At 39.0% G+C, this 15,000-nt stretch overlaps 1 protein-coding gene across 1 annotated transcript in view; it reads left to right on the top strand.

The window, feature by feature from the left end:
• The window catches only part of LOC140954016 (uncharacterized), a 54,662-nt gene that overhangs the window by 1,233 nt on the left and 38,429 nt on the right, over nucleotides 1-15,000 (top strand). Inside the window, exons 2-4 of the mRNA XM_073403405.1 lie at nucleotides 12,185-12,343; nucleotides 13,577-13,673; nucleotides 14,477-14,808. Of these exons, the coding sequence (XP_073259506.1) occupies nucleotides 12,187-12,343; nucleotides 13,577-13,673; nucleotides 14,477-14,808 (586 nt within the window). The 5' untranslated portion in view covers nucleotides 12,185-12,186. The remainder of the gene's footprint in view (nucleotides 1-12,184; nucleotides 12,344-13,576; nucleotides 13,674-14,476; nucleotides 14,809-15,000) is intronic.

Below are 15,000 nucleotides of genomic sequence, written 5' to 3'. Positions count from 1 at the left end.
GATACAACACATCATAGAACTACTTTCTAACACCATAAGATTTGTTAAGCATCCACGGACAAGACTAAAATTTTCTTATTTTATCTGACCTAAACTCAGTGTCTGCAAACGAGCAAAAAATCGGGCATTTTTGAATTGATCTACAGCACACAACTAAAACGACAGAACAACCCTGACAGCCAAATTGCAGTCTACTATCATCCATGTAACCAAAACACTAATAATCATTTTGGGCAATTGAAACACGAAGAAATTAGAAAACTCACATTTGTTATAGTTTCCAAGCTTTTTCTTGTAAACAGGCCGATCCCTTCGTGTTTGTTTTAAGTCCTCTTCGTGAATTTTCCTTCACATGTCGCTGTTAAGTATGTTCCGCAGCTGAAGGACATATCAAAAAGCTCGAAAAACTGCCTAGGTAACATTTTGAAAGGGCAAAAAGTGCTGAACGATAGGATAAAACTAGAAAATAACAAAGCGACGCCATCTTGAAAATTCAGTACTCAGGAGGAGGGACTGGCACTAGTAGCTGCGTTGTCCACAAGTGAATTACCAACAAATAAAAAACAAAAACAAACAAACCGGCTTATCAGCGACCTATTACAGTCCTATTTCTTCTTCAATTACTACTTTTAGTTAAATTGTAGTCGTTTTTTTTTTTCGGCGGAGTGATGGGGTGTGGTGAACGGGTGACCAATTTGCATTACTTTATTCAGTCTTCATTTGCTCTTCATTCACTTCATTTTGAGTTATCCCGTATAAGTCTTAGCGTTTCTTTGGACTCTTTATTGTATCATTTATTTTTGCGTCAGTATTCAATCACCGTGCATGTCCGAAGGTCCACTCATCTCCTGTTCATGATTTCATGATGCACAGTTTCATAGTCCGGAAAGATTCGCCCGAAGGGTTCCTCTTTCAAGCATCAGGTGTATCAAAGGGTAGCTAGGAAATCACAAGTTGAAGTATGTGAACAGAGAAGAAAATCTTTCATTAAGTATTTTAAAGAGCCTATTATTAAAATGCTTCGAAGAAACACGCCTTACGGCAATATCATTTACATCTTAAGGTTACTCGAAATTGACCGTAACACCTCCTTTCTTACCGATTTATTCTCACGAAGCAGATATAAAGGGTACAACTTTTTAATGGAAGATACACGAAAGGGGTACCTTTTGTCAAAAATAGTATATTTAAGGGTAAGCGACTGGAACTTCGGGGCGAAGCCTCTCCCAACAAAGCTTTATTGAGTAGCCTCCCACCCCTCTCCCCCCCCCCCCCCCCCCTCCCCCTTCTCCCTAGAGCTTTCCACAAGTTGCTCGCCAACCTTTTTGGCAACCTGTAGTATTTCGAGCAACTTTTTTCGTTTCAAGCAACTTTTTGCATAATTTCTGAGCAATTTCTCTTACTAGTTGTCTTCAAATTCTGAGATATCTGAGCAGCTTTTAGTGCTTAAATTGGCCTTGCTTCCATATTGCACAGTGTTTTAGCAGACAATTTATGAATTTCCTATGAAAAAGGAGCCAGATCCTAAACCCTTGGGGGCAGATGATGGGCGCAAGATGTAGCCGGGCTGCTAGGTCAGAGGTTTGTTTGAACAAATTTCAAAATGGCGGACGTCGATTCGCACTTGACTGACACGAGTGTCTGAGGTGAAGAAGGTCATTCAACAATTTTAATGGCTCATACTAGAATTTTTACAAGCTTAATATTAATATTGATGAGAAGTCTTTACTCACGCATTTTTTTTAAATTGTGGTTTACGGGCTCCTGATGGCGAACAGAGTTATCTAGCAACGCGTAATTGCGCTGCAAAATTGCACAAAATTACTTTTTTATACTCTACCAGGAGCCACAGATATATACATCGGAGTAGTAGACCGTAACTGGATACCTTTTCCAGGGATGGGGCTGACCTCATCGAAATATATATCATAGCCATTAAATGTACTATTTTTAGCACATTTTGTGCCATCTTGTATGACTCGCGCGCGCATTTTTTGCAACAGCGCCGTGGAAAGGATTAATAAACGAAATGCCGTTGGAAATTATACCTCCGTAGCAGATGAATAAATTCCGTTTCTGTCATCATTGCCTCCTCTGAATTTAAGGCAAGACCTTGACAATTACTCTAAATGTGAGGACTGTACGTGAACATGATTCTGCTTGTGTTAAACATCGCTGTGAGAGTGTTTTTTACAAATCCAGTGACGAAGAGATGTAGGAGATGTCAAAACTCGAGTTAACACTTAGACGCCTTTTAATAATTTTTGAACTGCCAAAAACTTGCATGGATCCGCCTTTTCTTTACATGCGACCCTCGGAACCGTAAAGTTTTTGAGCTGCAAACAGTATTGCGATCTATGGAGAATTTGCCCTTTCCCCTAAACGGGTTGCACAGGTAAAAAATTCGTCCGGACCCGTGGCGTTTAGCTTGTGTGGACCGTGCAAAGAGCATACTGAAAAAGAAGTGAGCAGGAAAAACAATGAGGGGAAGGGGTACGGAGTGAGAGCCGTAGGAACTCCTGTAATGGTACTTTTTAACAAAAGCTCCTTCTGGATCCTTCCGGTAAACCAGATTCTGGTAAACCCTTTGAATGGTTTATTTTGACAGCTTTTGTCAACAGTCTATTACCTTATGGAAATGCGAAGTGATAGCGATGAGATCATCAGTTAGAAGGCTTACTTTCAAACCCGGGGGGGACTCCGCATACGGTTCCCTCGGAGAAGTTTTGCCTTTCAAGGGGCTTTAGCTTACATTACTTTACCTTGGCATTTGAGAAATTTAAATTCTAGATTTCTTTTTAAGAGTAATTTAAAAGAGTTTTTCAATAGTATTCCATAATTCACAACTCTTTTCAGTCTTATAAGTCAATAATTTTTACAGATTTTGTTTTTGAATCTTAGATTTCGTAGTGTTATTTTATTTTCCTCTTTCGATTTTCTTTTTTAGTTTTTAGCAATTTATGAGATAATTACAGGACTCTTTTGATAACAGTTCTGTTCTTTTTATTAGAACTGATAGGTTATCCTGTATAAATACTCGCGTTATTATTACAGTCTCAGGTGTGTATCGTTGGATTCAGTAAATTGATGCTCGTCGGAAATTTTGAATTAAACCCCTAAAGGAGACCGATCTGGGCGTGGCCCAAGCTTTTTTTGTTCCCTAAAAGAGACCATGTTGAAACACAGACAAATGAGAACTTAGATGATATGAATGGAGTAAATAAAACGAATTAAAAATATACATATCAAATATATATTTTTATCTTTTTTTGCGTGCTACCCTAAACGAGACCTTCACGGCTAAATATGATGGCGTTTTGCCCAGAACACCCTAAATCAGACCAAAATCCGAAATTTACACCCCTAAGCGAGACGACGAGCACCCCCACCACTTTCATATGCGGACCCCCCCCCCCTCCCCCGGGCTTTCAACAATTACTTCGTCCGCTGTCTTTGCGGCCTAAAATGCCCGCTTCGCACGCTGATTCAACTGTTTATTTTAGGTGATAAAAATTATTGCAAATTTTACAGCAAGCAATATTCACTGCCCGTAGTTAGCCCGCACGCTTACAAACTCGCGAGGTTGATATATGGCAAGTCTAGCTAGCTTCCATAAGAGCGAAGTTAAGTGATTCATAAAGAGACAAAATAGATCTTTAACATCTACATTCACGGGACACCTCGAAATGAGGAGGGAATGAAGCAATGGCAGTTAATCACCAATAGGCCACTTGCACTAAGAGGTCACGTGACCAATGCCTCCTTTAAACAATGAGTTGGAATCTTGCTGACGCCAAAAATTGTTAGAGCACACAAAAATTATCTCAACCCCGAAATTTGAGAGGAAACGCATTTAAGGGAGATATTTTATGGCACTTTGATTTGTAGTATGATTTGTATTGGCCGCCATGTTGGAGGGCATGCTTTTGCCTTCCAACATGGCGGCCAAAACTACTTCTTGCTTATATCTTGTTCAACGTTTCATAGTTACGCTTAGATGTGCTGTAAACGTTATCACATCATCTTTTCAACATTTTCCATGAAGATTAAGTGCAAAATTGGTGTTCAGAGAGAGGTAATTCATAATTTTAAAAATCACACTTTGGTCACGTGACCATTTACGAACTTATTCATTTTAAGTAAATGGTGTGGCTTTGAAAACCAAATGACTATTATTTTGTTTAGGATATGACCCACTAATGGTTTTTCGAAGGAAAAATCATATAACTTTCATTTTCATAAAAACGATGTCACATGACCTCTTAGTGCAAATGGCCTATTAACCTGCGACCAGGCGATCTTCTTGTTTTTTCCTTTGAAAGAAAAACAAGCTAAATTCAACTAAAAGAAGTAATAAGAAGAAACAAGACTGGAGTAGGTCGCTGATAAGCTGGTTTGTTTGTTTTTTTGTTTTTTATGTTACTGGTAATTACAGGAGCCCATAGGCTCCTGGTAATAGTTCGTAATAGCCAACGTTCGATAAAGAAACTCCTTAAATGAATCCGAGGCTTTCTGGTTACATTTCTGTATTAGGTTTGGTTTTGTATGTGCTCAAGTCTCTTTTGGGAATTACGAGACAATTGAGTTGTGAAAAATTTGCAATTTTTGTCCTTAGAAGATGTCGAACGCAGCTACTAGTGCCAGTCCCTCCCGAGTGCTGAATTTTCAAGATGGCGTCGCTTTGTTATTTTCTAGTTTCATCCTCTCGTTCAGCACTTTTTGCCCTTTCAAAATGTTACCTAGGCAGTATTTCGAGCTTTTTGATATGTCCTCCAGCTGCTGAACATACTTTGCAGCGAAATATGAAGGAAAATTCACGAAGAGGACTTAAAACAAACACGAAGGGATCGGCCTGTTTACAAGAAAAAGCTTGGAAACTATAACAAATGTGAGTTTTCTAATTTCTTCGTGTTTCAATGGCCCAAAATGATTATTAGTGTTTTGGTTACATGGATGATAGTAGACTGCAATTTGGCTGTCAGGGTTGTTCTGTCGTTTTAGTTGTGTGCTGTAGATCAATTCAAAAATGCCCGATTTTTTGCTCGTTTGCAGACACTGAGTTTAGGTCAGATAAAATAAGAAAATTTTAGTCTTGTCCGTGGATGCTTAACAAATCTTATGGTGTTAGAAAGTAGTTCTGTGATGTGTTGTATCGCATACAAAAAATAAACTTCGCTCGTTAAATTTGGAGGGTTCTGTGAGTTTCAGAAAATGGTGAAAATTTGCTTATAAAAATGGCGTCCGAGGGGGTCGAATAAAGTGATGCTCGTATCTCTAATACAAGAGCAGTGAAGAACCTATGTTTGGTATATTTGTCCATTACTCCACCAGACCTATCTATGATGTTAGAATGAACTTATTCTGTTGACCCCCTTCCGTTGACATTTTTAACATTTTGCCAGGTTTTCTCTGACAACCACTCTTAAGAGTGATTTTCTGTAAGATTCGAACTTCGGCCTGACACGGTACCTCATCGATTTGGCTGATTTTTGGCATGTAGTCTTAGAATGGTGTCCTAAATACTGAATGCATATTCTAAGGTTCGAATTCTCGTTGGTTTCAAAGATACAGGAATGACAGTTTTGACGAGGCCTCGAGCGGCCGCCATGTTGGTGAACTGACGGAGATATACAGTAATTAATTCTAGCCTTATCATTAAAATAACTTAATCGTGACTCATACAGTTGCAAAGAACTATCCTTCCTCCTTTCATTTACCTACTCTTATCTGAAAGTGGTTAAGCCTGAGTTACGAACGGCTATAACTTCTCACAGCACTTTTTCGCTACTTAAGGTACACAAATTTGGTGGAAATTGGAAGGCCAATATCACCCATGCCACATCGATTTAGACTAAGCCATTTTAACTAAACATAGTTTGTTTATAGCTAAGTTAGATTGTTGAATAAAATAATTGGGCAAATGCAACGGAACAGAAATATGATTGCATGAATGCGCAGTGGTTCAGCCACTTGGCCGCTAAAACTTCAAAACGAAATTCGGTGAATATTTGAAAAGAAAATTCTTTAAAAATTGATCGTGCCTCTTAAACCCTATCTATCGCTTAAAAAAACCCTCCCTTGTAATGTAAACAGATGATCTTTTAATTTTGATCTTGCGAAGAGCTTGAAATATGCGCTAAAATGAAAATTATAAATTTTGTTACACACGGTACTAGCTCAAGTTCGCTCTTCGATTTCCCAGACCAATCGGGAGCCGCTCGTGTACTGCACAGTTACAATTTTCTCTGTAGTATTTCGCTGTATACAGCTACAAATTACATATTTTCTTAGGCAAAGATAACGCAAACGTTGTCAATTTTAATCAAAAGGCTAGAAAAACCAACCGTGCACTGTAGCTTTATGCAAATTGTATGGTATTCGATAATTACACGTGTAAATAGGAACCTACCTTTGCTAATGTACACTGTTTGGCAGATCTTTCCAGCGTAAGATATAAAACTAGTACATGAAATGAAATTAAAGAACTCATCAAGTCAAATTACCTGATCGTACCGTCATTACTGAATAATAAGTCCGCAAAATATGACATGGAATGATCGGTGGGAGACGAAGCTATTTTTAGGAGGACAAGGAACTGCACGCTGGAACGGAACTGAAATGAACAACCTCAATCAAGTTCAGTCTTCTTGACGCTATTAAACGTTTCACCCGAATTTGAACAGGAAGTTGTTTTCTATTTCCTTTCTCATTCTTGCATGTATTCTGCAGTTCGCCCACTATTTTTTCGTAACTTTTAATTTTCTAGCTAACTGGAACTGTTAAGAACTACCAACCCCCCTCCCCCCTCCCCCTCTTTGAGTGAACTTTCATTCGGTCTGATTCACAATAATTTTCCAACGGTGACAAAGTGAAATTTGAAATGACATTTTATTTAGTATTTTTAAAAGCTCCTTCTTTTTTTCCCGATAGCCAGGAATGTTTTGAACGTTAAGGCTCAAGTGGCGGTGTTTTTCACGACTCTGCCTGTAGACTGACCTCACCACCAGTACCACGGACATAAAATCTGATCGGAGAGGGTCATACAGTAACTGATGGGTCTCTGAAAAGCGAAATGCAGTCACTTTGGGCGAGTAGGCTATATAGATGATGAACTCATTGTTTATAACCCCATAACCGTATCCCAAAAGTCGAGCTAGCCCGGGGCGAGCGAACACAATTTTGGGGCCACTGGCCACGCCCTTATGTTTAGCGGGAAATTGGTTGATTAGTCAAATCTCCTTAACTCCACGACCATGCACCTTTCCAAATATAGCCCTTCTAATCATCATATAGTTAGGGCCTCCCGTAAGCATTTGCAACTATTTTGATTTGTAGAAGACTGTTTAACAGTTTTCATTACCTTAATGTCTTGTAAACAACACGAGGTACATGTTCTGATCTCTCTCCCCCCCCCCCCCCCACCCTTCCCCCATCCATAACAAAAAATTTTCAGACCAACACTGAATTGCATGAAGGTATGTACAAAAATATGACCATCTCGAGGCAAGGTTCATCACTGTAACTTACCACATAAAAGCCTTTTCGTTGTTTGCCATCGACTGATTCTGTTCTGAATACTAAGGTTCCATAAACAACGCCACGTTTAGAAAGAGCCAGCCCTTTTCAATACAAGAAAACCCAAGTAGCAATTTCACCAACGGACATAAGCCGTAAGAAAAGGACCGCGTCAAATAGTTCATGAAATCACAAACGCCTCATGACACCTTTAATTCACTCTTTCTTCGATAAACTAATTTTTAATTTTTTAAGCATAAATGACATCAGAATGCGCGATTATGAGCATTATAGCTTATGAAAAGAAAATTTAACACCTGATGCACATGAAAGCGTCTAAGAAGGGGACTAGGGGGAATTAGGAACATTGTGCTTACCGCTGGAAAAATATTGGCTAGTTCTTTGAATAGACTCAATTAAAGCCGTTTTTGTTCAGTAAGGAGCTGTTAGATGGGGGAAAGCTACATAAAGTAGATCGCATCAGAATACGGCATAGGACTAGGCTCTCAAAATCGATAAGCTGAATGCAAGACCAATTATTATGTAAAACAGAGAAAAATTCCTTGAGGGAAAAAAATTATGGCTAGGGAAAAGACCCGAAGGTGGAAAGTTAGGATGGTAGCTTCTTTTCAGGTAATCGATCATTTACGGTAACTTCCGCTATCCGACGGGCATATCGGAAAGACTGAATGGATGAGAGTATAACACATTCAAGAAGAAACAAATCTGTGATTTTTCACAACTCAATAAAATAACTAAAATTGTGTACTACTCGGTTATACAACATTTTTGTTTTCAATTTCAGATTTTTACGATGGGGCATTAGCCCCCGTACTCACTAGACACTACTGTACAATCATCGTGTTAAAATCAGTGAAATACTCCAAAACAATTTGGATTCCTACCCTTATACCTTTATTGAAAATTAAAGTTGGGAAGTTTGTTGTTTTCCAAAAGTAGTTTGAACAGCCGAACGACATTTTTTTACACGGAGTGGGGAAGGCAAAGCTTCACTTATCTCTTCTAAGGTAGAAAGTGTCAGCAAAACGTGAGAGTCGTCCTTGAGGGTGAAGTGTCTAACCTAATTTTCTCACCGATTGCAAGTGCCATTTCATCCACGCATAACCTCACCTAGTTAACAGAATTAGCAAATGTAGTGGGGAAACGTTGCGAGAGAACTGAGTAAGATGTTAGGGTAAGTTTTGGAAATTTTCCGCACACCTGGAAAGTCCTGGCTACGCTCCTGATAGAGACTTTTGCTGGAGAGAAATTGAAACATGTCCGCTAATATAGTGACGACCAGAAAGGACAAGCCATAGGATAGTTCCAGAAAACCACCCATTAAAATAGATCACGAAGTTGTCGCGGCGGAGGATGAACTTGAAGGCATCTGATGAAGTGCAATTTTTCAAGGGAGCCCAGACAAGATTATGTACGATGGGCACAGCTTGTTTGATCTGGAAAATTTAGAGAAGCTCAAGGCAAATCGCTAGACAACACATGCTAGAGCTGAACTAAAAATCTTTTGCGCTTTTGAACTCTGTCCCTAAGGGTAAAGGAGAAAGTTTCCCTTTATCAATGCATTAACCGAGTTGATTATGAATGTCTCCTTATGTTGGACGTCTTACTAACAAGCACATTACCACTACTTGCCCTCAGAGGCGTTTTTCAGTTGACGAGCAGAGAAAATTAGGTTTTGACTGTTTGAAATTCTGGATGCCAGAGTGAAGACGCCTTTTGTATGATGACGTCATCGTCCTACAGTAAAAAGCGTTCGATTTTACCACTGATATTACGTCAATCGGTACACTTATGTTGTCGAATGGTCCGTGAGCATGGTAAATGATTTTACCTTAAACTGCAGACACATCTTCAATCACTCCTTATTGTTCGCGATATCGGATAAACACTCTGGTCTCTAACTGAATTTTCTTTGCTGTTTACTTTATTTTTAATTAGGACTGTGTCTTGTGTTGTCCATGCATTGTCTAGCGATTTTAAGCTTTTTCAAGGAAACAAAAATCTGGAATTGTCCCTAGGGTGAGGCATTTGCGCACAGTTATAAAGCCCTTCGGTGGGGTGACTGTGGTTTTTGTTGTCCCGGGCTCATCCCTCATTCTTCTTAACCCCTTCCAAACCAATTTTTCTGTTTATCAAGAATCTCCTCAAAACGGGCTTCGTGATTGAGACAAAATACCTGAAAATTGTACACGGAACCGTTGTTAACGGTGTACAAGGTAGAATGAGTCTATTCATTACTTTGCCAACGCCCAATTTTTAAAACCGGAAGTAATGATGTTTATTTCAAGGGTTCATGTCTCATGAGTTTTGAGTGAATCTTCAAACGCTGTAAATACATGTAGCTGGAACTATCATCGCATCGATCCTCGCTCACTAATAATGATAACTTATATCAACTTCCATTATTTATTGCCTGGCTAAGATTTTCACGGATTCTTCAGTTCAGTTGTTTGAAACCAGGCGGTTTCACGTGAGTTGTAACGCCAGGCAAGGAACGTGACGACCCGCGATATGCGTGGGAAAATATTACTTTTTTTCGATCAAGGTGGAAACTGGCAACTTTGTCGTCGAGTAAGGTAATACATCTCAATTTTCATTACTATGGTTAATTTTAAAAGCTCTGGTTTCGGTAAAGGAACTGGAGGAAAATCAGGAAAATTCCTGTTCGACTGTGATGGTTGAATTTTGTTTACGCGTCATAGCATAAACATAACAAATTTATTTTCCTTTTCCTTATACAATCTGCCTTTTTTTATACTGTTTTTCGCAGCAGAGTTATCGATTATATTACAGAGGCTAATTTTATTACACAGATCACTCAGATTTAATGACAGAAACTCTATTATCGATTGTAATTTTGGCAACACCTGGCGAGTATTCGGTGTACAGATTATTGACAAAGTCGCTAGAACAGTCTTCCATTCATGACTTTTGTTTCTGCTCCGTTAAATTTGCCCAATTTTTTTATTAATGAACTCGATTTAACTACAAACAGTGAGTATTCAGGCAGATTGGCAAGCTTCAATGCGATGTGGCAAAAGAGATATACGCCTTTAAAATTCTGTTAATTTTGCGGGTGTAAAAAATTCAAAAAGTATACCCACCAAAAGTTTAATCGATCGTTGCGAAAACGTTATCAATTTCGAAGTAGTTTCTAAAAATACAATAAAGAGGGATTGTTCTTTCAATCTGTATTGGCAAAGGAAGATTAGCTTTGAAGACAGGGTTGTAGTCGAAGGCTCAAAAGCAGCTTCTATTAACCAATATGGCGCCGGTCCGAGGCACCCAAAAACCGGCCATGTCGATAATTTCCGAAGTAGGAGGAATTAGAACCTAAAGTTACCTATTCCTTATTAAAGACCTCAAATCAAGTCTACATGCCAATTTTTAGCCAATTCGGTGAGATAGTGTGGCAGCGCCTTTTTAATATAGCTCGAATCTTACAGACAACTGCTCTTAAAGCGCCTATTTTCGAGTCATTTAGCGCGTATCAAATGTAATTATGTTTTTCGTTTCATAACCCAGAAAGCAAAACAACTGCGCGCTTCAAATGTAATATTCCTCTTTCTTTAAGCCATAAAACCAAAACAAGCAAGCTTCAAATACAATATTCCTCGTTCTTGAAAAGGGGGCTAAGTAACCGGGGCGAAATAACTTATGATCAGATCGATCGATGCATTTGATCGGCCAAAAATGTTTCTTAACTGACCAGAGCTTCGAGAACTTCCCAGTAATGCATTCCATCTCCTCACTTTCCAAAGCCGATTCAGTTCGGCTAAAGAGGAACACAAGGTAGTTTCTTACCATGCATTGGCCTTTTGACGAGCGAGTAAAAGAAGACAAATGTAGCAATGTGTCTAAAAAAAAAATATTATTAATAGTAAGAGATATTTCAAAATTATGAAATTATGTGCTATAACAGGAGCCCTTACGGGCTCCTGACAATGACGATGTGTATGCCATGAAATGAAAGGAATTAGCTAACCTCTAATCCCAAGGTCTCTTAGAATTGAGAATTGGATGGCTTGTGGGGATAGCCAGCGTAGAAAAATGGCCATTATTGCCCCGCAATTTAGACAAAACTACGAGAGTTGAAGGAGGAAATAAAAATGCTGCAAAACCGGGCAGTAAAAAAGTTGAGAAAAATGGTCAAAAGTGAAGATTTCTTTCCTTTTTTACCGCGCCACAGAGATGATGCATTTTATGTTAGCGCTTTGTAACGTATTTCAATATAATGATTTCGAAATTATTTACCTCTGCATCTGAGCCTTTTGTTGGTTTGGTTTTTTTTTGGAAGGGATTGTATCAGAGTGAAGGTGGTTTCTCCTCTCCATTCGCCTTCAAACAACGATCGCTTCGACTAATATAATTTAACTCGCCTCGAGGGATGTTGATACCAAACACTCATGTGCTTTTCATGGACATACCGTTACCTCATTTCCGAGAAACCGCCTTCGCTGTGACGCAAATGCCTTCCAAATTGACGATAACGGGACAGAAACACAAGTTGCATTGATATGAACAAGCCGCCAACCACACAGGCCAGTAAGAATTATCCCTGGATTATCTGACCAAGCTTTAAAAAGTATAACCCTTCTAATATTCACCTAATTTGTTTAATTGTTTTGTTTGTTTGTTTTTTTGGCAGCTATGTGCAACATGAAAACATCGGACGGCAAGTGCTGCGTTTTTCCTTTCGTCTATAGAGGACAAACATTCAATGCGTGTACATCCTCCAGAGCAAGCCGACTTTGGTGCAGCCTCTCCCCTAGTTACGACGAGGATAGAAAATATGGATGGTGTAGAGGTGGGCCATTCTATATATAGTCTGGTCGTGTTTGATAGTTAAGGTGGCTCGATAGGGTTTTTCAGGGCGACTACCCCCCCAAGTTTGAGTATAAACTGCGTCTCCATTAAGATTTGAAAAAATTACCACCACAGCTGTATAGTAGATAAAGATGAAAATTTGTTGTGATCAAGGTTACAATGACATCATAGCAACGAAATGACGCCATTTCCTATTTTACTTGCAGCCGTATTTCTCGGCACTGGGAACCGTTCTTCGAAAATCGTTAACGGGAACCTTTTCCTGCAAAAGCCGCCTCGATGTTCGAAAAGCTTAAGCGAAATCAGTAAAAGCGTTACCGAGATATTTTTGGATGAAGTTATTATGGCTAGAAATACAGTGAAAACTGGACAATGTTTAGCCGTTATCTGTAGAAAATGTAACGAAGTATGTATATGACTGACATTTCGAATGTATTTATGACTATCATTTCTGGCATCAGCCTTTATTGATAAAGTATGCTAAATAAGGCTCAGAAAAATATTCAGAGCAAAAGTCCCTAGCTAGAAAGTCCAGGAAAATAGACCTCTGAAATTGTTTTGGAATCGAACACGAATCACTGTGAGGTAAAACGAGTCTCCAATTCGAATTTCGTGACAAGCAATTTTAGCGTTTGCTCATACTTCAACCAAAGGCGATTGCTGTAAAAAAATAAATAAATAAATAAAAAATTACCTGCAGTAAAATCGATTATCATCATTGTCGTCGTCGTTGTCGTTGTCATCATCGCCATCCTCATCATCACCACCTCATCATCATTTATACAGATTTTATTTGAAGATATTCATCCGAAGATAGCTGATATTTCTCCAGTCATACGTTTTCCTATTCTTGCTATCATTTTATGTTATTTCGATTTATTTAGCGGTGAACTTCTTCACCATTTTAGATCGAAGCTAATCATCAAAAACTGAGAAATGTTTTAAATGAATAATAATTGTGAGTTATAAGTTCTCCCTTTGTGCTACGTTTAATAATTGTGAGAAAACTAGAAATAAACAGCGATCTTTTGTTACCATTCTATTCTTTCATTTTTGCCTCGAAGCATTCAGAGCATCATTTTTTAAAAATTGGCTCACTTTATCTGTTTACATCCAGAGGGTCATGATAACCCTATGTGCGTGTAAATATAACAATATTAATTGCAAACTGTAATCGAAGGGATATAACAGGAGGACTGTAAAATAATTACAGGAATGGAAGGAAAGATTAGTGGAGACGACCACACTTGGGTATATGCCAACGGAAGATACATGGGAAAAGATAACGGGAGGTGGAATGTTCCCACAAGGTAACAAAATAAAACGCTGCTTTAAACTCTTATGTGAAAAATCGCCGCCATTAAGGACTCCAAGGTTTATATAGGCCAAACGTCGAACTTTTCATAAGACAAACCAAACTTATCGAGTCAAGTTCATGAAAAGTTCGACGTCTGGCTCATCAGTTTAGTTCGTCTGAATAAGTTTGGATCGTCCAACACGTTTTATCCGTCTGTTTCAGAAGGATTGGACGTCGGAAGATCGTCTCCGGGACAAACGCTGTCGATCTTCACATGCGACGAACTAACCTTAGTCTAATAAACTATTAATCTGTATGATAATTTATGTTTAGCCCAGTGCAGGAGAAAATTCATTAAAAACGCAAGTTTGGTCTGATTTATTTGACTGGTTCGACGCGTCCTAAGTTCGACGTCTGACTCAACAGACGGTCTTAACTTAATTTAGGTCGACTCAAATTAGACTTTGGTACGTCTCATGAAAAGTTCGACGTTTGTCCTAGGCCTAAGACTCACTATCGCGTGGGAAGTCAAACTCTCGTCCTTTTCTTTCATGTCGACACAATCCTTCCCGTAACAGGCTTCCCCGTTGCTGCCTTACTTTCTTCTAAGTGCCCTCTTCCCATTGCGCTCATGATAAGGATCTATGAGGACCAGTTTCGTTTTCTGGCAAAGAAAGACAGCCCCGTCTCTTTTTAACTCGAAACTTTCAATATTTCAAAGTTTTCTATGTAAAGTTTTTTTTTCTCTGAGATAACCAAGTGTAAGTTTGAAACATGTTAAATTGTGTCAACTTTGAAAATATAATTCCACCACAGCTTCTACTTCTCTGCCGACATTCAAGTTGTTGCTGTCTACGTAAAAAACGTTGGTGGTTCAGGTGGTCTTATTGCGTCTTTTGGGAACGGCGTCGTTACTGACAGCACATGGAAATGTACTACTCAAGGCATAAGAAACTGGGAAAAAGTCGGATTTGACGACAACAATTGGCCGGCGGCCAAAGTACACAGCGGTAACAGTGGTAATGGAAGAGTGTATGGAATCGCAAGCGAAGCAAAGTGGATTGGTCCGAGCCTGCTAAACGCCGCTAACATTTACTGCAGGCGCCGTATGAGTATCTCCACGGGGCAGAAACCCGCCGTTGAGGGACGTAAGTCATTTGTATGCATTTTTTTGTTTCTTTGTTTATAGTGGAAAGTGCACTTAGCTTACCAAGCTAGTTTGCAGACACTCCACTCAAGTAATCCTGAAACAAATGATGCAAATAGAACATAACATTGAGGGTTGTGAGTAAATAGTGCACAAATTAAAGTATTACCAAGATTTCTTGGTTGAGAAAAAC

This window comes from Porites lutea, chromosome 12 (assembly GCF_958299795.1).
Source record: "Porites lutea chromosome 12, jaPorLute2.1, whole genome shotgun sequence".
NCBI lineage: Eukaryota > Metazoa > Cnidaria > Anthozoa > Scleractinia > Poritidae > Porites > Porites lutea.
Note: the sequence above shows the minus strand (reverse complement) of the source record. Positions and strands in the feature narration are given on the sequence as shown.